This window comes from Pseudophryne corroboree, chromosome 9 (genome assembly GCF_028390025.1).
Source record: "Pseudophryne corroboree isolate aPseCor3 chromosome 9, aPseCor3.hap2, whole genome shotgun sequence".
Lineage (NCBI taxonomy): Eukaryota > Metazoa > Chordata > Amphibia > Anura > Myobatrachidae > Pseudophryne > Pseudophryne corroboree.
This window is the reverse complement of record NC_086452.1, coordinates 75526494-75547969: the sequence shown is the minus strand read 5'-3', so window position 1 is coordinate 75547969 and position 21476 is coordinate 75526494. Positions and strand designations below refer to the sequence as shown.

Sequence of the window (21476 nt, the reverse complement as noted above, 5' to 3'; positions counted from 1 at the left end):
CCGCCGCCCGGAGTGCGCGGCCCGGCCCCGATCTGGTCCCGGAATACTCCCGCTGGTCAGTTAGGAGCACTGGGGAGGCTGTAGAGGTGTCTCAGCAGGAGCAGGGTCCAGGCGGGCTCCGCAGACGTCCCGGGAGGGTAAACCACACAGCTGGGGGTATGCGTAGAAATTGAGGCCCCGGCTTCAGGGCAAGGAGTAGGCCGCAATCCGCGGGAGACAGGAAACCGGCTCCCCGACTCCGCAGCACCGACTCACTGCCCGCTCTACAAGTATATAACGGTGACCAGAGCACATAGGGCAGGTAATAAACGTGAGGAGGCTAGTTTATTGTTCAGAAACTCCCAGATCCCTGGGAGCTCATATGAAGTGCAGCTTGCTCAGTCAGCCTCCAGGCCACGCCCCGCAAGTGACATTTTTTCAGCAAGTAATTCTTATTGAAGATTTATTTGCCATTTGTGCAAAAAAAAAAGCTACAACTTACAAATAAGACATTACCATTATACCATTTAAAGTCAAACAGACAAAAAGAGCAAAAACAAAAGCCAAACTACGGACTGTCCCAGTTATTCCATTGTCTGATATCCTATAACAGGAACAGTAGGATTTGCCGGCGGGTGGGATCCCGGCGGTTGTAATACAGATGGTGGCATCCAGAAGTCTGTGAAGCCGACAGGGGTGGGTAAGGGGGTTCCCCCCTTTCCCCAACATACTACCCTTAACCTCCCCCCTTGGTGCCTAACCCTAACCACCCCTGGGAGGTGCCTAACCCTCCCTTCCCATAGCCTAAACCTAACCATCCCTTCCCGCGGCCTAACCCTCCAAGGGGAGTGCCTTACTCTAACCCCCCCCCGCAGCCTAAACTTAACCCACCAGGATGGGGGGAATAGGGTCGGTATTCTGACTGCATCGCCCTATAACGTTTGCATGCCATTGTAACTACTGTAGATAATAAGCCATTTTTTTAAACAGCAATGCACCAAGAATCAGTCAGGGATGATAAGGATGTGAGTGACCTATTTAACCCTCGCTGTCAGATTTCCCTCGGAATTCCTAAAACTATTCGGAGCGCTGCTGTCCCAGAACGGAATCAAAAACAATAGTGCTTTAAATATAAAAAAATTATTATACATTACACACGGCCAGTGTTACATAGTTCACTAACACATAAATAAAATCTTTCCTGCAGTTATCAGCAACAACATCATTGATACGAAGTATTTAAAAATTTCCCTAGAAATTGAGTGACTTGCAAATTAATTTCAACTTAACTCTTTGTGCCTTGCTTGGCCTTTGACTGTATTCTTTATGTTGAGTAATTGATTTAGCCGCCCCAGGATAGGCAGGAATACTGTCCATCTGGGACGTGTGTGTAGAGGTTTATATGTAATTATGGGTAATGTGTTGTTCTGTAGGCCGTGTCTGACAGCGTGGGGCTGCCTGTGGCCGTGCAGTGCGTGGCCCTTCCCTGGCAGGAAGAGCAATGTCTTCGTCTGATGAAGGAGGTGGAGAAGGTGACAAAGATGGAAAGATGAAAGCGATCTTTAAACGTCATGGATTGTCATTAGAATTCTGCACTGGATTTTCTGCATTATTTTTCATTTATAACCTCTATAAATAGCCAACCTTTATAGAAAAAGTCTCCCAGTAGCAGCACTGGTGGGAGAACACTCCACAGTTTACTGCTCTTACTGTAAAGAACCCTTAGTCAATAGGGTGAGGTGATTTCTTACCAGTGACTAATAAAGGGGCAAAGTGAGACTTTTCTCTATTGAGCCGAAGTGCTCTGATCTTAGGAGGGTGTTGCAGGAATGTGCTATGTGTGTTTGTCCACTGACTTCTCTATTCTCAGTGACACAGTGCCTCCACCTGAATCTTAACCTCTGCTTCAAGTGTATGGGAGGGATTCTTCTGCCAAGAGCCGGCCAGGCTTACTAATAGAATCACACATTATTATTATTATTATCCTTTATTTATATGGCGCCACAAGGGTTCCGCAGCGCCCAATTACAGAGTACATATGCACATAATCAAAACAGGAAAACAGTGACTTACAGTTGAAGACAATATAGGACAAGTACAGGGCAACTAAGCATAACTACACCAGTAAACATAGAGATAAGTTCCAGGTGGCCAAAAAACTGCGGGATCTGGGCGGTTGAGGATTATTAAAGTAAGAAAAGTATAAGCACATGAGGGAAGAGGGCCCTACTCGTGAGAGCTTACGCGGCACATACTGTATATTGCAGGGAAATAAGGTTAATAGTGAATCGGTGGCAAAATGCAGTTTATAAAAAACCATGTTAAATTCTATCTAGTTAAACAATGATAATTGGCACTATTGGTGGATATGGTAACCCAGTCCCATGAGACTCTGCTAGTGTCGTCCCTCTTTTTGAAGAAAATACATCTTTGTTGCAACGGGATGTGGCTTGGACACACCGGGAGACTGCGCTGATTAATTTGATATGACACTTGTGCGACTGAGTCTCTGAATCTGCATATGAAGAGCTACAATTTGGCAGCTGCAACTTTTTTCCAATTCAAGTTCCATTGTGCTCCGTATACAGACTCAGTCACACACAATATAGAAGTGTCATATATCACATTACTCAGCGCGGTCTCTCCTGGTGCATCTCAGTCATATAGCGCTGTGACTAAGACACACTTTCTCCAAATAAAGATGCCCGACACTAGCAGAGTTTCATGGGACATGGCATATTGAGGCTAGATGTATGAGTACATACATCTGTACCTGTATAGCTTAGTCTCTATAGATCTAACCTGTCCACGATGGCTTCTGTTCAGGTGAGGCTGATGGCAGCAGACAACACGGCCATTTACATCATTATCACATCTTCATATATCGGTGATGTCACTAGGAGCAGAACTTTTATTATATGAGCCTCTATATTATGTGAAATTCATGTTTATACAAGATTTGTTTGATATATTTGATAATATAGACCAGCATTTTGATACTGAATTTCTAAATGATTTTAAATGTACGTTTAAATAAAAAAAATAAAAATCTGTGCTAATATAGTTGAATGAAAATTGTGACTGAGTATTATTGTGCCGCGATGTGTGCGTTTAATGTGCACGGTTACTGCTGCCCTGGGATGATTAGAAACAGGTTTTTACAAAAACAGTTGTGTGTTGCTTTATTATGCTGCTTCAGGTCACTGTATTCCAGTCTGTGTCCATTCATACTGCTCTGTGTTCCCATATATCAGTAATCTATGTCTATGTAGACTGTCCTGTGTCACCATAGTCCAGTCTATGTCCATTCATACTGCTCTGTGTTCCCATATATCAGTAATCTATGTCCATGTAGACTGTCCTGTGTCACCATAGTCCAGTCTATGTCCATTCATACTGCTCTGTGTTCCCATATATCAGTAATCTATGTCCATGTAGACTGTCCTGTGTCACCATAGTCCAGTCTATGTCCATTCATACTGCTCTGTGTTCCCATATATCAGTAATCTATGTCCATGTAGACTGTCCTGTGTCACCATAGTCCACAGTCTATATCCATTCATACTGCTCTGTGTTCCCATATATCAGTAATCTATGTCCATGTAGACTGTCCTGTGTCACCATAGTCCAGTCTATGTCCATTCATACTGCTCTGTGTTCCCATATATCAGTAATCTATGTCCATGTAGACTGTCCGGTGTCACCATAGTCCAGTCTATGTCCATTCATACTGCTCTGTGTTCCCATATATCAGTAATCTATGTCCATGTAGACTGTCCTGTGTCACCATAGTCCAGTCTATGTCCATTCATACTGCTCTGTGTTCCCATATATCAGTAATCTATGTCCATGTAGACTGTCCTGTGTCACCATAGTCCAGTCTATGTCCATTCATACTGCTCTGTGTTCCCATATATCAGTAATCTATGTCCCTGTAGACTGTCCTGTGTCACCATAGTCCAGTCTATGTCCATTCATACTGCTCTGTGTTCCCATATATCAGTAATCTATGTCCCTATAGACTGTCCTGTGTCACCATAGTCCAGTCTATGTCCATGCAGACTGTTCTGTGTTCCCATATATCAGTAATCTATGTCCCTGTAGACTGTCCTGTGTCACCATAGTCCAGTCTGTCCATTCATACTGCTCTGTGTTCCCATATATCAGTAATCTATGTCCCTGTAGACTGTCCTGTGTCACCATAGTCCAGTCTATGTCCATTCATACTGCTCTGTGTTCCCATATATCAGTAATCTATGTCCATGTAGACTGTCCTGTGTCACCATAGTCCAGTCTATGTCCATTCATACTGCTCTGTGTTCCCATATATCAGTAATCTATGTCCATGTAGACTGTCCTGTGTCACCATAGTCCAGTCTATGTCCATTCATACTGCTCTGTGTTCCCATATATCAGTAATCTATGTCCCTATAGACTGTCCTGTGTCACCATAGTCCAGTCTATGTCCATTCATACTGCTCTGTGTTCCCATATATCAGTAATCTATGTCCCTATAGACTGTCCTGTGTCACCATAGTCCAGTCTATGTCCATGCAGACTGTTCTGTGTTCCCATATATCAGTAATCTATGTCCCTGTAGACTGTCCTGTGTCACCATAGTCCAGTCTATGTCCATTCATACTGCTCTGTGTTCCCATATATCAGTAATCTATGTCCCTGTAGACTGTCCTGTGTCACCATAGTCCAGTCTATGTCCATTCATACTGCTCTGTGTTCCCATATATCAGTAATCTATGCCCCTGTAGACTGTCCTGTGTCACCATAGTCCAGTCTATGTCCATTCATACTGCTCTGTGTTCCCATATATCAGTAATCTATGTCCATGTAGACTGTCCTGTGTCACCATAGTCCAGTCTATGTCCATTCATACTGCTCTGTGTTCCCATATATCAGTAATCTATGTCCCTATAGACTGTCCTGTGTCACCATAGTCCAGTCTATGTCCATGCAGACTGTTCTGTGTTCCCATATATCAGTAATCTATGTCCCTGTAGACTGTCCTGTGTCACCATAGTCCAGTCTATGTCCATTCATACTGCTCTGTGTTCCCATATATCAGTAATCTGTCCCTGTAGACTGTCCTGTGTCACCATAGTCCAGTCTATGTCCATTCATACTGCTCTGTGTTCCCATATATCAGTAATCTATGTCCCTGTAGACTGTCCTGTGTCACCATAGTCCAGTCTATGTCCATGCAGACTGCTCTGTGTTCCGTATCAGTAATCTATGTCCCTGTAGACTGTCCTGTGTCACCATAGTCCAGTCTATGTCCATGCAGACTGCTCTGTGTTCCCATATATCAGTAATCTATGTCCCTGTAGACTGTCCTGTGTCACCATAGTCCAGTCTATGTCCATGCAGACTGCTCTGTGTTCCGTATCAGTAATCTATGTCCCGATATACCAGTGATGGGGAACTTTTGGCACTCCAGCTGTTGTTAAATTAGACATCTCAGCATGCCCTGCTACAGTTTTGTCATGGCCAAATAGCAAAACTGTAGCAGGGCATGCTGGGATGTGTAGTTTAACAGCTGGAATGCCAAAGGTCCGCATCACTGCTATATACTGTTCTGTGTCACTGTATTCCAGTCTGTGTCCATTCATACTGCTCTGTGTTCCCATATATCAGTAATCTACTGTATGTCCATGTAGACTGTCCTGTGTCACCATAGTGCAGTCTGTGTCCATTCATACTGCTGTGTTCCCATATTTCAGTGATCTATGTCCCTACATACTGTTCTGTGTCACCATATTCCAGTCTATGTCCATACTAATATGAGCTCTGTGCACGTGCAGATCTCTCTGTATCGGAGTTGTACAGAAACCATCAGGTTTGCATGCAACTCTGAAAAGGGTCCTATGGCCCAACATTCTGTACCATACTGCCCTGTCTTCCCATATGGCGGTCTATGGTGTTAATTTCCCAAAGATCGATTAGATTATTTTTTTTTTTGGGGGGGGGGTCGTTTTGCAAACCAACCATTTGCTAAAATTGAAACAGATGGCAAAATGACCAAAAACCTGACTTTAGAACTGGTCAACAATAGACTATTTTCACATATATAAGAATAGGATCTGCAGATATACTACAACTAACTGCAAAAGGCCGGGAAAACTGTCCAAACACAGTGCCGGATTAACGGGAGAGAGGCAACGGGCGGTCTTCCCGGGGGCCCCCACAGTACCTGCATTTACATGGACCTGGAGTAGAGCCAGTGTTGTCCTCCTCGGCGACTCAAGCTGCCAGAGGTTCACTGCAGGTATGTCTCTCAGCATATTCCAAGACTATTTGTGCAGACTCCAGAGCAGGTGCGACTGATTCGGGCGGGGTGAAGACGGACATAGATGCAGGTTAGGAGGAACAGAGCTGGTCAGCTGACAGGTGAGAGAGACACACACACTACTGTGGGTTGAGTATAGGGCTTACTGCCTCTCCCTGGAAGTCTGTTCCTACTCCCAACAGAAGGTCTGCAGTCTCCACAGTCTGTACTGTGCAGGACTCTCTATGGGGCTCTGTCTCCTGTGACCCAGCTGGAGTTCCCTGCAGATGCCATTTTAGTCCCTGCATGCCTTACTGTGCTAGCTGAAGAGTGCCTTGTAAATTGAGACCCAAGGAGGTTGAGCTGGGCACTAGTGTATCCAAGCTTTCCCATTTCCTCACTGCTGCCACAAGTCTGTCCTATTGCACGTTATTATGGGAAAGTATGGGCAATTTGCTGCTGCGGCCAAATCAGAAACATTTGCTCGCTCTTCTACATTTGCCACCGCCAGCCATGATTCTCAGGGGGCATCTGATCAATCCTCTGTTACTGCTCCCCTTGTGTCTGACCCTGCTGCATCTTCTGAAGTTACTTTACAGCAAGTACTGGCAGCAGTTACCTCCTGTGAAACCAGGCTGGCAGACAAAATTGGACAGGTGCAATTAGATGTGACTTTACTACGGCATGATTTGCATCGGGTGACGGAACGTGTCGGATAAGTGGAAATGCGTGTGTCTAATTTGAAGGACTCTACAGTCTCAAGTTGCATCTGGCCACGCAAATGGCTACTGTGCAAAATAATATTTCAGATATTGGGCCTAGTTCAGAATGGATCGTTATTCTGAGAAATTGCAGTTGTCTGCGAGTAGAAAGGTGCCACCATGACAGGAGGAAAAAACACCCCGTGCAAGTTTGCGACTGCTTTGCTGATCGCTATTCATTCGCAGATGCATACGCAATTTCCAGAACAATGAAGATTTTTTTGCCGTCTGAGCAAAAGTAAGTAGGTCTGAGGCTGCCACTAATCTGCGACAGAAACGGGCTGGAAGTGGTCTGCGCTGACATCAGAGACCCTCCCCAAAAACGCCTGGGCACGCCTGCGTTTTTATTGACACACTCTGAAAACGGCAGGTTTCCACCCCGAAACGCCAGCTTCCTGTCAGTCAAACAGTGGCTACATTGGGATTATGATCTGTACGCAATTTCTGACGCTATTACCCTTCACGCGTGCACAATGCGAATGCTACGCATGTGCAGTCATTCGATAATCGCTCGATTTGCGATTTCTCTGAATAGCAATCCATGCTGAATTAGGCCGATGGAGGGCACACTCCATAGAAACAATGTGAGATTTGTGGGACTTACAGAAAATGAGGTGGGGTCTACTCCTGAAGCTTCCTGTAAAAATGGCTCCTTGATGCATATGGTCGCAACTCTTTTTCTGCCCAACTTGCTGTTGAATGTGCCCACCATGTACCACCTAGGCATTTACCTACTGGTGCTCCTCCACGCAACTAATGGAGTAAAAAAATAGTTTCTTTTCCCAGACTTAGCGATGGATGTTCAGAAGGACAGAGCTAAAGTTCTACCAATCAAAAGTTGTCTCCGTGAGCTCAATTTATCCTTTGTCAAGCTTTTCCCCTCCAAGTAGTGAGTGGTGGCAGATGGTGGATACACACTAGGCGATGTGCACCATGAGCGACATTGCCTGGTGTGTCCCTTCCCGGGCCGCCCGATGTGGGCATACACACTGCGATATCACACAGTGATGTCATGCCAGTGCAGGCCGGAGCATGTAGCTTTGGATGATGAGTCCAAATTGAGCAGCATGGCCAGACGACTGTGAGCCACGTTTACGAGGTGCGGGGCCTTGCATCATTCATCGTTTACTGCTTACACACTGGGCAATATCTCCCTATATGATAGCTCAGATCTGTGACTGTGTGGCTAATGCTGGGCGGAGTCACAGCGTTGGGTGGAGTCACAGTCATATAGAGTCACAGATCTGGCAAAATCAGTGACGCCTGACAATGAGGAGCAGCTGGCATGGGCATGGCACAGGCAGGGGTGTTTGAGGGGGTACACGTACGCAGTACAGACGGGCACCGGGTCACCATTTGGGTGACCCCCCCACATCAGCACGCTCAGCAGGGGCTCGCTGGCGGTGCCAGCGCTGTTGCTACTGCAGATGGAGGCCATGGTGGGCGCCGTCTCCCAGGAGCACTCTAGGCACAGGTCAGTTACCGGGATCCCGCCTCCCGGCACATTGGCGCCAGCGACCAGGCACTCCTGTCCCCAGCCGGATCCTTCGTCCCCCCAGGGCCATGACAGTGATGTGAGGCCAGTAGGCAGCTTTTCGTCTGACGCTCTGTGGTTCTCACTTCCGCTCCCTGCCTGTCTAAGCGCTGGGCCTCTCCCCTGCCGGCTGTCACAGTGGGCCAAGCAACGCCCTGACACAGCGAGGGTAGAGACAACCCTGCACCACGTTCCCAATGCCGGCACAGCCGTCCCGCAGCGCTACGTCCGGTGCTCCTGGTAGAGCAGGTCCGGTCCCCGCGCCAGACAAGATGGCTGCCTGCTATGGCCAGTGCGGCCTGCTGTATGTGGGGCGGCTGCCGGGGAGAGATGTGAGGCAGCAGCTTGCGCGGTAACAGAGCGGGTTACGTCGTAGTCAGGGCACCACAGGCTCCTGTGCTGCCTGGGATAGCGCTATAGTGACCCTGAGACTGAGCCCGGGTAGCAAGGGGGCCAAGCGGAGGAACACCCGCAACCCCCGGCCCAGCGCCTCAATGGCACAGTCTGAGAGAGCCTAACAGATTGCACCGTGTATGACATAGTGTGTGTGCGGGAAATACTGCTGCTGAGAGATGGGATAATAGGGCAAGAGATTAGCACTGTGACTGATAGCCGTTACTGCATACCTTCCAACTACCTTTTTGACAGGTACAGTACCCACAGTGCCTCCGGACCCCTCCACCATCCACCGCATCCCCACACCTGCCTCTCCCCCACCTACGGCACCCCCACCCCTCCCCCCACACGCGGTGCCTCTGAACCCCATACACCACCCACAGCCCCCACTCCTCCACCTGCAGCACCTCCCAAGACCCGCATCCACGCCCCCAGCATCTGCCCCCCTTCCACCTGCTGCATCTACAGACACCCTCCCCCATCCGCGTCTCCACCCCCCCCAACCGCCCCCTCCCACACCCTTAGCGCCTCCAGATCCCCTACCCCACCCACGGCACTCGCCCTTCCGCCGCGCCTTCGGACCCCCTCTCCCTATCCGTCGCACCTGCCCCTCCCCCATCCACGGCACTGCTACCCCTCCCCCACATGCAGCGCCTCCGGACCCCCTACACCACATGCAGCCCCTCTCCCCCATCCACGCCCACAGCATCCGCACCCCCTCCACCCGCAGCATCTACAACCGCCCCTGCCCCACCCACAGCACCTACTGACCCCCCACTGCACCCCCGCATCCGCCCCTACACCACCTGCAGCGCCTCCGGGCCCCATCCCATGTGGGGGAGGGGTGACACTCCCCCACACGCGGCACCCCCACATGCGTCGCGTCCGGACCCCCTACACCATCTGCAGGCCCCCCCACCCACAGCACCTCCCGGCCCCATCCACGCCGCCCCCCCTCCGCAGCATCTACAGACACCCTCCCCCATCCTCGCCCCCCCCCCCCCACACCCTCGGTGCCTCCTGTCCCCCTACCACACCTGCCCCTCCACCACCTGCAGCGCCTCCGGATCCCTTCCCCCATCCGCCGCACCCCCGCACCTGCCTCTCCCCTACCAACCCATTTTCCCCACCTGCAGTGCCTCCCGAACAACTCCCCCATCCGCAACATCCCCGCATCTGGCTATTAACAAACTTATTACTGTCCCTGTTTCTAATATTTTAAGTCCACTGGTATTAACAAATACTAGTATATGCTATACACAGGCTATAATTGGGTAAGGGGGTGCTGATGCTTATGATAATTATTGCTCCTGATCCCGTTGCTATGTATGCTTCTATGTATGCCAGAGAGCCCCCCAAGTTCTGGTGGTTGTAGTTATTCATTGATCCCGTTACCCCGATTTTAGTTTAGTGATAGGGGTAATTGTTTATCTGGATATTTTGTGTTAATTGATTTTGTATTTACTGTTTGGAATCTGAGTACAGGACGGGGGGGGGGGGGGGGGATTGTGAGTTATGTTCTATATTTGTTGTTTTTTTTCTGTTGGGGTGATGAGATGTTCTGCACCTCCTATGTCTTATGAGTTTTTGAGTATTGCAGCCATATAGTACGTGGTCTCTCTGGCCTAGTGCTCGGGGGATTCCTGGTCATACGATTGTCTGTTATTCATGATTAAGCTATTGACCTGGAATGTGCAGGGTATTAATGATAAGATAAAGTGCTCTCTGATTATTAAACAACTGTGGCAGTATGGGTCAGAAATTACTTGTTTTACAGAAACGTACTTGGGTGAGAAGCTTTAATCTCTTAAAAGTCCGTGGGTTGGATGAGCATTTCATGCTCCTTTTACCTCCTCTCCTAGAGGCGTATATATCTCTATTAATAAATCAGTACCTTTCACACGTAATGCTGTAAACATAGAGCCAGGGGGCCATTTTGTCTTTTTAGACTGTGTCCATTCTTTATGTTTGTTTCTTTTAGCTGTGTATATTCCTCCTCCTTTTTATTATGAAGTCCTGAAGCATTCAGCAGAATTTGTAGCTCTTTCTCCCGAAACCCCAATAATTTGTCTTGGGGATTTCAACAATGTTTTTGGACCCAACTATAGATAGATGGCGTGAGTCTCCTGCATTTTCTACTTACAATGTTAAAGGGATGGTGGCGTTCATGGCGGATCTGGCCTGGGTCGATCCATGGTGTGAGAAGCATTCTGGGGTGCTTGATTACTCATGTTTCTTTTAGCTCTCATCAGTAATTTTCTAGTGTCGACCTGGCCTCGAATCGATCTCTAGGAACCTACTGCCCCTGGTGTCTCTTGGGGAGTACAAGACTAGGTGTATTTCTGATCATTCCCCTCTTCTTCAGTTAAATGTCAGTAGGGATAGGGCGCAGATGTTCTGGAAGTTTCATCCCTCATGGCTATTGCAGATTTGGAGGCAGCTTGGCTTGGATACTTTACTGACAATTTTGGTTCAGCTCCTATTGAAATGATCTGGGATGCTTTTTAAAGCATTCTTAAGAGGTTCATTGTTGAAAAGGGTGGTGCATCTAAAGGGGTTTTATAGGAGGAAAGATCTTGAGCTAGAATCCCAATGCCAAGCTCTTGAGTGTGCCTACTTAACTGATAAACTATACTCTTCTAGAACTACTTGGCTGAACACACTGCAGGATAGGGCAAGTAATCGATTGTTGTTTGTCTCTCATTCTCAATACTTCCAAAAAGATAGACCAGGTACTGTAGTTACTTAGCTTGTTTGGTCAATGCTGACCGCCCGTCTACTTTTATTGCTAGGTAGAAAATATCTGAAATGGCAGATGTTATCTAATTTTAAAGAGATTTACTTGTCTGAGTTATCTTGTAGCCATGAGGAATTGTTAGCATATGTCACAGCAGCTGAGCTTCCTGTGGAAGCCAGATAATTACTAGATGCACCAATTACCAGCAAGGAGGTTGAGATAGCTATACATTCATTTCCAGTTGCTAGGGCTCCCGGATTGCATGGCATCCCTCTGGAAGTGTTGCAGTGTTCTTTGTTTCAAGATTATTGGACCTCTTTAATGCTTTGAGGGGAATGTTTTTCCGGCTTCCATGTTGGAACGGGAAAGGACCCTCTACTCCGTGATTCATACAGGCCTATAGCTCTTATACCTACAGATGCTAAGATTTTGGCCAAACTTCTCTCTGTACGCCTTAATCAGGTTTTCTCTTACGTCCTAGAGGATGCTGGGGGTCCATATTAGTACCATGGGGTATAGATGGGTCCACCAGGAGCCACTGGCACTTTAAGAGTTTTTACTGTGTGGGCTGGCTCCTCCCTCTATGCCCCTTCTACCAGACTCAGGTTAGAAAATGTGCCCGGAGGAGCCGGTCACAGCTAAGGGAGCTCCATAGGAGTTCTTTTAGTTTTATTATTTTTAATAGAATTTAGGCACAGGGAGGCTGCTGGCAACAGCCTCCCTGCTTCATGGGGCTAAGGGGGGGGATTAGTGTCCGCCCTGCGGGGTCTGAGCCACTTACTCCACTGACAGGACACTGAGCTTCTGAGGGATTACGATCGCCGCCACAGGGGATCACTCAACCCCAGCAGCATGCCGCCACCCCTTTACAGAGCCAGAAGATCGTGGCGAGTTGGTCACCGGCCCCCCTGACAAGCAGGGAGCCAGTGTGAAGATGGCAACATCCGGAGCTCAGAGGCACACTGTGCGGCGCTGTGAGGGGCGCCCTGAGCCAGCGCCTACACCCTACACTAGTCAGCAAGCCTGTCGGGGTCCTTGGATCTCAGCCAGCATATACCTCAGGCCAGTATAATCTTTGTGAAGAGCGGGAAGACGCGCCATCTTCAGGGGGCAGAGCTTCTCAGAGTGGACCCAGCAGCGCTCAGCGCCATTTTCTCTGCCTGTAGCCTTCAGCACTGTCCCTCCACATCAACTCCAGCTATCTGTACGGCACCATGGGATTGTAGAAGGGGGGGGGGGCAGTGTGTATACTGTGTCTACCTATTAAGGAGCACAGTCAGCGCGAGGTGGGGAATCCCCTGTTCCACAGAAGCGCTGTGTGTGGGTTGGCTCCAATCTCTGTGTCTCTCTGCCATTCTAGGGGGGAAACTCTGCCATTACCCTGTGTGTATGTGGTGTATGTGGTGTCAAAGTCAGAAAAATATCTCTATGCACACTACCATATTTGCACCTCACACAGGTCCGTGCTGCGCATGCGTACGCTCTCCCGTACGTGCGCATACTCACAGTCGCGGGCACCCGCAGGCGCATGGTATGCGTATTTACGGTAGAGTTTATGTGGTTGTAGCGTGCGACTCAATCGTTACATATTTTCAGTAATAATGTATTTTGTAGATCATGGTCCCTTTGATAGATTCTGAAAGTTTGGTTAATATAGAATGTTTATGAACAGAGGAATCCCTCTTTGTTTGATACGAAGGGTCAGACAGGAGTAATACAGTGGTGTTTAGTATCCATCGGAAGAATATTTAATTAGAAATATTCCGGTGTTGGTTTGAAGCAGATCAATCGCTCGTGCGAATAGTTATGGACATAAGAAGTTTATGAACATTTACTTTATTTGCACTTTATTACCCATGCGGCGGGAAACCCAGTTTCCCTCCCACCTGAGCAGTTGGAAATCGTCACAGCCCACCTGTATGAATTAACCTATGACCTTTTGTTATGATGCGAAGCCGAATTCCTGTGTCCAATGGACGATCAGATTGTAGGGACCATTAGATTGCATTGTGTGTGGGGCATAAATAGGCAGGCCGACCACATCCAGCTCTCACTCTTCAACGGTTCTCATTGCTGAAAATCGGGTGCTGGATGTCCAGGCGCATGCGATCGTTTCCCCTTGTGCGTAAGTTTTTCTCCGTAATCATTGTCTTACTGTGAGCCATTTCTCTCATCTCTATCTCTCTCTCTCTCTCTCTCTCTCTACACTTTCTCTCGTATTTTCCCTTGATTAGATTGTATTGTATTGTATTTATAGTGTAGTTATTTGGTTAGGAAGTCTCTGTTATATTGTAGTGTATTATTTGTACTGTGATTCTTTTTTTACAAGTATATTAGTTATAATACATTTAATAGGCTTTGGACCCTAAACAAGTATCTGTGTATTTTCTCATAGTGTTAAGAATTCTCTGAGCGTCGGTGACGCTCAAACAGCTTTGTAGTTAATCAGGTTACACAAGGTTGCACTTACACTTTGTCTCTACATTAAGGTTTACTGTGTATTTCATTGTTAAGGGTATAGATATAAAGGTTTTGCGTTGTGAGCGTCTGCGCCGCTGGTGATCTCCTCGTGGTCTCGAGCGTCCGCTACGCCATAGCGAATCATTACGTTAGTCATAGCCAACAGCGTGCTTGTCTGTGATCTCTGGGCCGTGAGCGAACGTGACGCTTGAGCGTCTCGCCTACGGCTGAGCGATCGTTACGCAACTTGCGTACCCTTACGGTACTTCTTAAGTAAACAGCGTACAGTGTTCTTAGACCTCATAAAGGGTTGTATATACGATAAATATTTAGCTTTATCAATTGGCGGCTCGTCCTGTCCTTCACATATCTGCACTAGGTAGATCAGCAGACATTATCCCTCAGCAAAGGGCGGGAGGTTGTCTCATAGTGCTGACGGGATAAGCGTCTGCTTCGCTTAGATAACGAGTGCTGAAGGAATCCGGGAACCGGAGGTAAGAACAAAACGCTTGTGTTTTTTTTTAAACTGTTTATTTTTCTTCTGTCTTGCGTATATACGCACGCATACATATATATATCTGCATTTCTTTTCCATCTGTGTATTTCATTTGTCGTATATCACCATCCTGTCTGCCAGTTTTATAGTTGATAGAAAAGTGCTAAAAGAGACTTGCTGTTATTTCATAGTTTAAGAATAGAGGTAATAGTTAAAAGTGTAGACAAACACACAGGTTTGCCTGGGAGATAAGGCAAAGCCAGTGGGGTACGCGGTAGATGATCAGGGATCGTTTACATTGATAAAAGTATATTGTGTTACGGTGGATCTTTGTTTTGCGTACACGTGTCTCTAACAAAGACTAGCGTACGCAATCCAAAGGCCGACGCACGCAGCGTTCATTACGCAACGTAGCGTCCGGTTACGCCCACGTAGCTCAAGTCACGATAAGTTGATTTTTAACGCAACGTGATAAGTAACGCAAAGCGGTAAATAGCGCAACAGGCGGTAAATAACGCAAGTCTATTTTTGGAAATCCAAAAATTTAAATTAACAGATCCTGCTCCTAATTGGTAACACAGCTGGGCTAAAGAAAATTTTCTGCGCAGAAATAGAAATAGAAACAAAAGTGTACATGTGATGAGTGAGTGTTTTTACAATTTTTAAAGGTTGAACCACAAGAAAAGTCGAGTACTCGTGAGGTACATGCGTGTAAGTGACGTGCACGGTGGCTAGGGAGGCATCTCTGGTTAAATACAATTTTGAGCATTAGAGTATAGCGGACCAGGAGGTCATACTGTAACAAGACCAGGAGGTCATACTGTAACAAGACCAGGAGGTCATAACAGACCAGGAGGTCCAGGTACAGCCGACAAGGAAGTCCGCTATACAGTTCACAGGCACAACACCGAAAAGGGTTGGTGCAACACCCATATAGGCCATATAAGCTCTGGCTGAAGGAATTCGCAGTCGTAAGTTTCGATTCCATTGGTCTTTCCGTACATAAGCTTAGTTGTTTGTGTACTGAACGACTGGACCGCACGTAAGTGTGTGCAGTAGTTAGTAATCTGACCTAATACCATTAGAGTAAAGGGGTCACAAACGCTATCTGTACACTCTAACGTGATTTGTGTAATTTTTTTATTTTAAGGGAAGTTCGCTGCTCACTCAGGAACTATCCAGCAACCAATAGTTACTGGAAAGAGTAAGTGTTCTTCGGATAACCCTCACAGGTTCCAGTAAATAGAGGTTCAGGTCGCAGGGGCCCTAGGTCGAGTACGCCAGCACCATATCGGTGTGATCAGGTCGTATAGGTCGGCGTGGGCGAGTGAGTGGGGTACTCGGTAAACCGCCACCGTCAGCCTATTGTTGGCATTTGGTTTTTCGTAAAGGGTTGGCTAAATAAAGCAACACTTTCGAACTATGGGGGCCACTTGTTCAGGTAGGGGGCGATCAACCTCGGTTCGGGTTGATTCAGTGGTCCGGCCAATTGGGTCGGCCAGGTATATCATGTGTGAGAAATATGGAAGTCACACAGAAACTTTATGTGATGAATGGGAGAGAATGACTGTGCATGACGGGGAGAAATTCCCAAGAATAGGGAGCTTCAGCTCAGAAGTGTTACAAAATTTAAGGAGGAGGATATGTCTCATAAAATCAACAAAGAGACGAATTCAGCATTATGATTATTTACAGTTGTGGCAACAGGAAGGTGAGATACAGAGAGGTTTGGCTCAGGCGGCGGGATCTGGCTCTAACAGAAAACTAATTGCCACGGCCCCGCCGCCACCATATATATCAGGAGAGAAGTTGATTACGGAGAAAGACGCACTAAGGTGTAACACAAAATCACTTAGTAACTGTGTAAATGTTAATGATAATGTTAACCCATTAACCCATGCAAGTATTAACCCGTGCAAGTTGTACCCTGTTTTGAACTTTCCTCAGGAGTGTGATCAAGAGGACGAATCGGCAACGATTTCAGCGCTCTCTCTAGCAGCCACCATAGCAGAGACCACAGTAGGCACAGCTCCACCCACGAGATTAGTAAAGGTCCCTAGCGGAGGGATAGGTGAGGTCGTATCAACTGGTAAGTACGGCACCATGCATTATGCTGAAACTATTTCACCACAGCCTGTAGAATCTACACAGAATGAGGTTGTTAGAATTACACCTGTTAGAGTAATAGCAGTGCCAAATGGGAAAACAGACGCATCAGGAGCCACTCCCATTAGGAACATCGCCATGTACACTCCATTTTCCCGAATGGAATTAAGGACCATAGTGTCTGAATTTCCTGACCCTAGAAAAGACTTAGTTGCCAGTCAAAAATACATCAGAGACTTAGGTAACACTGTAGAGCCCAACAATAAAGACTGGCAGATATTGCTGAGAGCGTGTTTACCCTCAAATGTCGACGCAACTCAATTTTTAGCTGATTGCGGACTAGATCATGATGTACCTCTTACAGATGTGTACAACCAAGATAATGTGAAAAGAATAAACTTGCAGCTAAAAGAGTATTTCCCAGCAGTAGCTAAATGGAATAAGATATTCTCCATTAAACAGAAGGAGTCAGAGACAGCTGCAGAGTATTTTCACAGAGCATTATTAGAAATGGCAAAATACACAGGTATAGAGGACATTAAAACAGATACAAACCATCGGGAAGTAGCAGTATCGGTACTGATGGATGGTTTAAAAGAGTCATTGAAGACTAGGGTACAGACCACGCAACCTTGTTGGCGAGGTCTGTCTGTGGCTACTTTGAGAGAGGCTGCTATTGATCACGACAGAAACATCACCAGACACAGGGAACAACAAGGTGACAAATTAATGTCAGTAAGTATACAGGCTCTGACCACAAGGCAGCCTTTGTTTGTATCACCAAATCCTGTGGGTAAGTCAAGTATGGTTACTTGTTATTCTTGTCACAAACAGGGACACATGGCACGAGATTGTAGATTAAAGAATCCACGAAACTCATACCAAACCCCTAGACAACGACACGACACACGACATTGGGAGCAAGGTCCGCAGAAACGGAGTTATGAGCCACATACAGGGGAAACAAAAAGATATCCCCCCAAACAGAGACTGGCATGCCTCTGGTAGTTCCCAACTATCTCCCTCACAAGTAGTTGCTGCCAGCGGGATTCAGGGAGGTCACCATACCCAATAGGGGTGTGGCCATACCTGTAATCTGCAGCCAGTAAAATTAATTGCCAACCTTGAAAGTGAACCCGAGGTCGCAATCAATGTAGCTGGTAAAACTTTAAACTTTCTTGTAGACACAGGGGTGGCCAAGTCAGTGATAAATTCGACAGTGGGCATGAGAACCACTGGTAGGACAATTCCAGCCATGGGAGTAACAGGAGTAGTCCAGCACTACCCTGTTAGCAAACCAGCCGAGATTACAATAGGGCCTTTGCATACCAAGCATTCCTTTTTGCTGGCTGCATCGGCACCAACCAATCTCCTGGGAAGAGACTTACTGTGTAAAATGGGGTGCGTCATTTATTGTACTCCTGAAGGTGTATTCTTGGACATACCTGAGAAACACGCTCAGGAAGTGCGAGACATGTTAGACTCCCCATCAAAATTAATGTCACATACCATTATGACAAATAGGAATCCATCCCAAATAGAAGAGATGACATCTCAGGTACCAGAGTCACTTTGGACAAAAGACGGACAGGACACTGGATTAATGGCAAACGTAGCTCCAGTAGTGGTACAAGTAAAAGATGGTAGGATAGCTCCAAAAATCCCACAATATCCTCTGAAGCCAGAGGTGGAGTTAGGAGTTTACCCAGTAATAGAGCGCTTGCTACAACAGGGCATTCTAGTAAGAACGTCCAGCACTGCCAATAGTCCCATCTTCCCTGTTAAGAAGAGTGGGGGGAGGGGTTACAGGCTAGTGCAGGATCTAAGGGGGATTAACAAAATAGTTGAGAGTCAGTTCCCCGTAGTGCCAAATCCAGCTGTCATCCTAATGCAAATCCCTCCCACTGCCAAATTTTTCACTGTTATTGACCTCTGCTCCGCTTTTTTTTCGGTACCTCTGCACCCTGACAGCCAATATTTGTTTGCATTCACATACAGAGGAGTCCAATACACGTGGACTCGATTGCCCCAAGGTTTCATAGATAGTCCAAGTATATTTTCTCAGGCTTTGCATGATTGTTTACAGTCTTTCCAACCAGACAGTGGATCAGTATTGATACAGTATGTGGACGATTTATTACTGTGTTCAGATTCACTGGAAGCATCTCTGAAGGATACGAAACAGCTCCTGTTTCATCTTTCAGACACCGGACACAAGGTGTCCAAAGACAAGTTACAATTATGCCAAACTAAGGTAAAATATTTGGGACACTGTCTAACACAAGGACTGAGACACCTGACCGCTGATAGAATCCAAGCAATTAGAGACATGACTCTACCACAAACCCAGCAACAGATCAGAACGTTTTTAGGAATGTGTGGGTATTGCCGTAATTGGATCCCAGGGTTTTCCATATTGGCGCTACCTTTGCAGGAAATGGTCTCCTCAAACAAACCTGATAGGATTTTGCATACAGACGAATCCGAAACAGCATTTGAGAGACTCAAACAGTGCCTAACGCAGGCGCCAGCGCTAGGTATGCCAGACTATGGGAAACCCTTTGAACTATACGGAACAGAAAGTGCTGGTTGCGCAGCAGGTGTACTAACCCAAAAACACGGTGATGCCAGCAGGCCAGTTGCATACTACAGCGCTCAGCTAGACACGGTAGCGCGATCCCTCCCCACATGCTTGCGAAGCGTTGCTGCGATAGCATTGCTAGTGACAAAAAGCGAAGACGTCGTGCTAGGCCACAACCTCACAATCCATACGCCACATGCAGTATCAGCCTTATTGAATTCTGCCCAAACCAGACACGTCTCATCAGCGAGGTTTACAAGATGGGAATTGGCACTAATGGCCCCCGTAAACATCACCATAAGGAGATGCAGTGCATTAAATCCTGCAACATATCTCCCAGGTGTGCCTGGTCAGGCACAAAGGGTGGAAGGTGAGAGTGCTGGGGAAGGAGGATTCAATACAAAGGAAGATACACATGATTGTATGGAATATTTGACCCAAAATTTTACCGCAAGGCCTGACATCAGTGACAACCCACTGGAAGATGCAGAACTCACGTTCTACACGGACGGTAGTTGTCACAGACAGTCAGACTCGGGAGACTTGTGTACTGGATACGCAGTCGTAGATGACCAAGACACCATAGAAGCGGAACCGCTAGGCCCACCTCACTCAGCCCAGGTTGCTGAACTGGTCGCCCTAACCAGAGCATGTGAATTGGCTAAGGGTAAGTCAGCCAATATCTACACCGATTCTAGATACGCATTCGGAGTAGTCCATGATTTCGGAGCCCTATGGCGCCTCAGAAATTTCATGACGGCAGCTGGTACACCGGTAGCGCATGCAGCTCACATAAAAAGGCTTCTAACAGCGATACAGGAACCCGACAGAGTGGCTGTTATCAAATGTAAAGCACATACATATAGTCAAGACCCGGTATCACTTGGTAACAGCCGAGCAGACGAAGCTGCTAAGTTAGCAGCTGCTACCCCCATACAGACAGACACCACACAATTGATGGTATTTAATACCATTAACACACAGAAGTTGTGTGAAATGCAAAATTTGTGTTCCACACAGGAAAAGGCAGTCTGGAAGGCAAAGGGATGTAGCCAAGAGTCCTCAGGACTCTGGACGGATGGACATGGTAAACCAGTGGCCCCCAGAGCATATCTTCCATGTCTGGCTGAAGCAGCTCACGGGCTGACTCATCTAGGCAAGGAAGGGATGTGCAAATTGGTAAGAGCCTATTGGTGCGCCCCAGGATTCTCCTCTCATGCGAGTAAAAGAGCAATGTCATGCCTTACCTGTCTGAGAAAGAATATTGGAAAGGCAATACCTACAGAACCATCCCATATCCCACCTGCCGGCGGCCCTTTCCAGGTAATACAAATTGACTTCATTCAATTACCCCCTTGACGGAATTTGAAATATGTACTTGTTTGTATAGATGTTTTCTCGAATTGGGTCGAAGCATTTCCTGCAGCTACAAATACCGCTATGTTTACAGCTAAGAAAATTGTGCAGGAATTTGTATGTAGATATGGTATCCCTAGAATAATCGAAAGTGATAGGGGTACCCATTTTACAGGTGATGTCTTTCAAGGAATGTGTAAGTTGATGGGAATTGATAGCAAGCTGCACACTCCGTACCGTCCACAGGCGAGTGCGAAGGTCGAAAGAGTGAACAGCACTATTAAAAATAAATTGAGTAAAGTGATGGCAGAGACAGGATTGACATGGCCAGAAGCTTTACCCATTGTATTGTACAGTATCAGAACCACTCCCAGGTCCCCTCTTAATCTATCCCCTTTTGAAATCTTGTTTGGTCGACAGCCGCATGTCATGATTAACCCTCAGGATGATTTGAAATGTAACAATGAAGTGACTGTAAAGTACTTGATTAACATGAGTAAACAGTTAAGGAATCAAAATGATAATCTGAAGTTGGTGATTCCTGATCTACCTGATAGTAATTGTCATGACATTGAACCTGGGGATTATGTAATGATACGAAATTTTCTACGCTCAGGTTGCCTTATTGACAGATGGGAAGGACCATACCAGGTCTTATTGACTAGCACTACAGCATTGAAGGTTGCTGAGAGAGAGACTTGGGTCCATTCATCCCACTGCAAGAAGGTTGCTGATCCAGAGAAGTCCCGTGATAAGGAACAGACGGTAGAGGTTGTATCACTGGAGTGTC

The 21476-nt window shown here is 46.9% G+C and overlaps 1 protein-coding gene across 1 annotated transcript in view; it reads left to right on the top strand.

The window, feature by feature from the left end:
- The window catches only part of LOC134957551 (vitamin D3 hydroxylase-associated protein-like), a 119721-nt gene extending 116687 nt beyond the window's left edge, over window positions 1–3034 (top strand). The window contains exon 15 of the mRNA XM_063939533.1: window positions 1413–3034. Within this exon, the coding sequence (XP_063795603.1) occupies window positions 1413–1532 (120 nt within the window). The 3' untranslated portion in view covers window positions 1533–3034. The remainder of the gene's footprint in view (window positions 1–1412) is intronic.
- Window positions 3035–21476: the final 18442 nt, after the last annotated feature.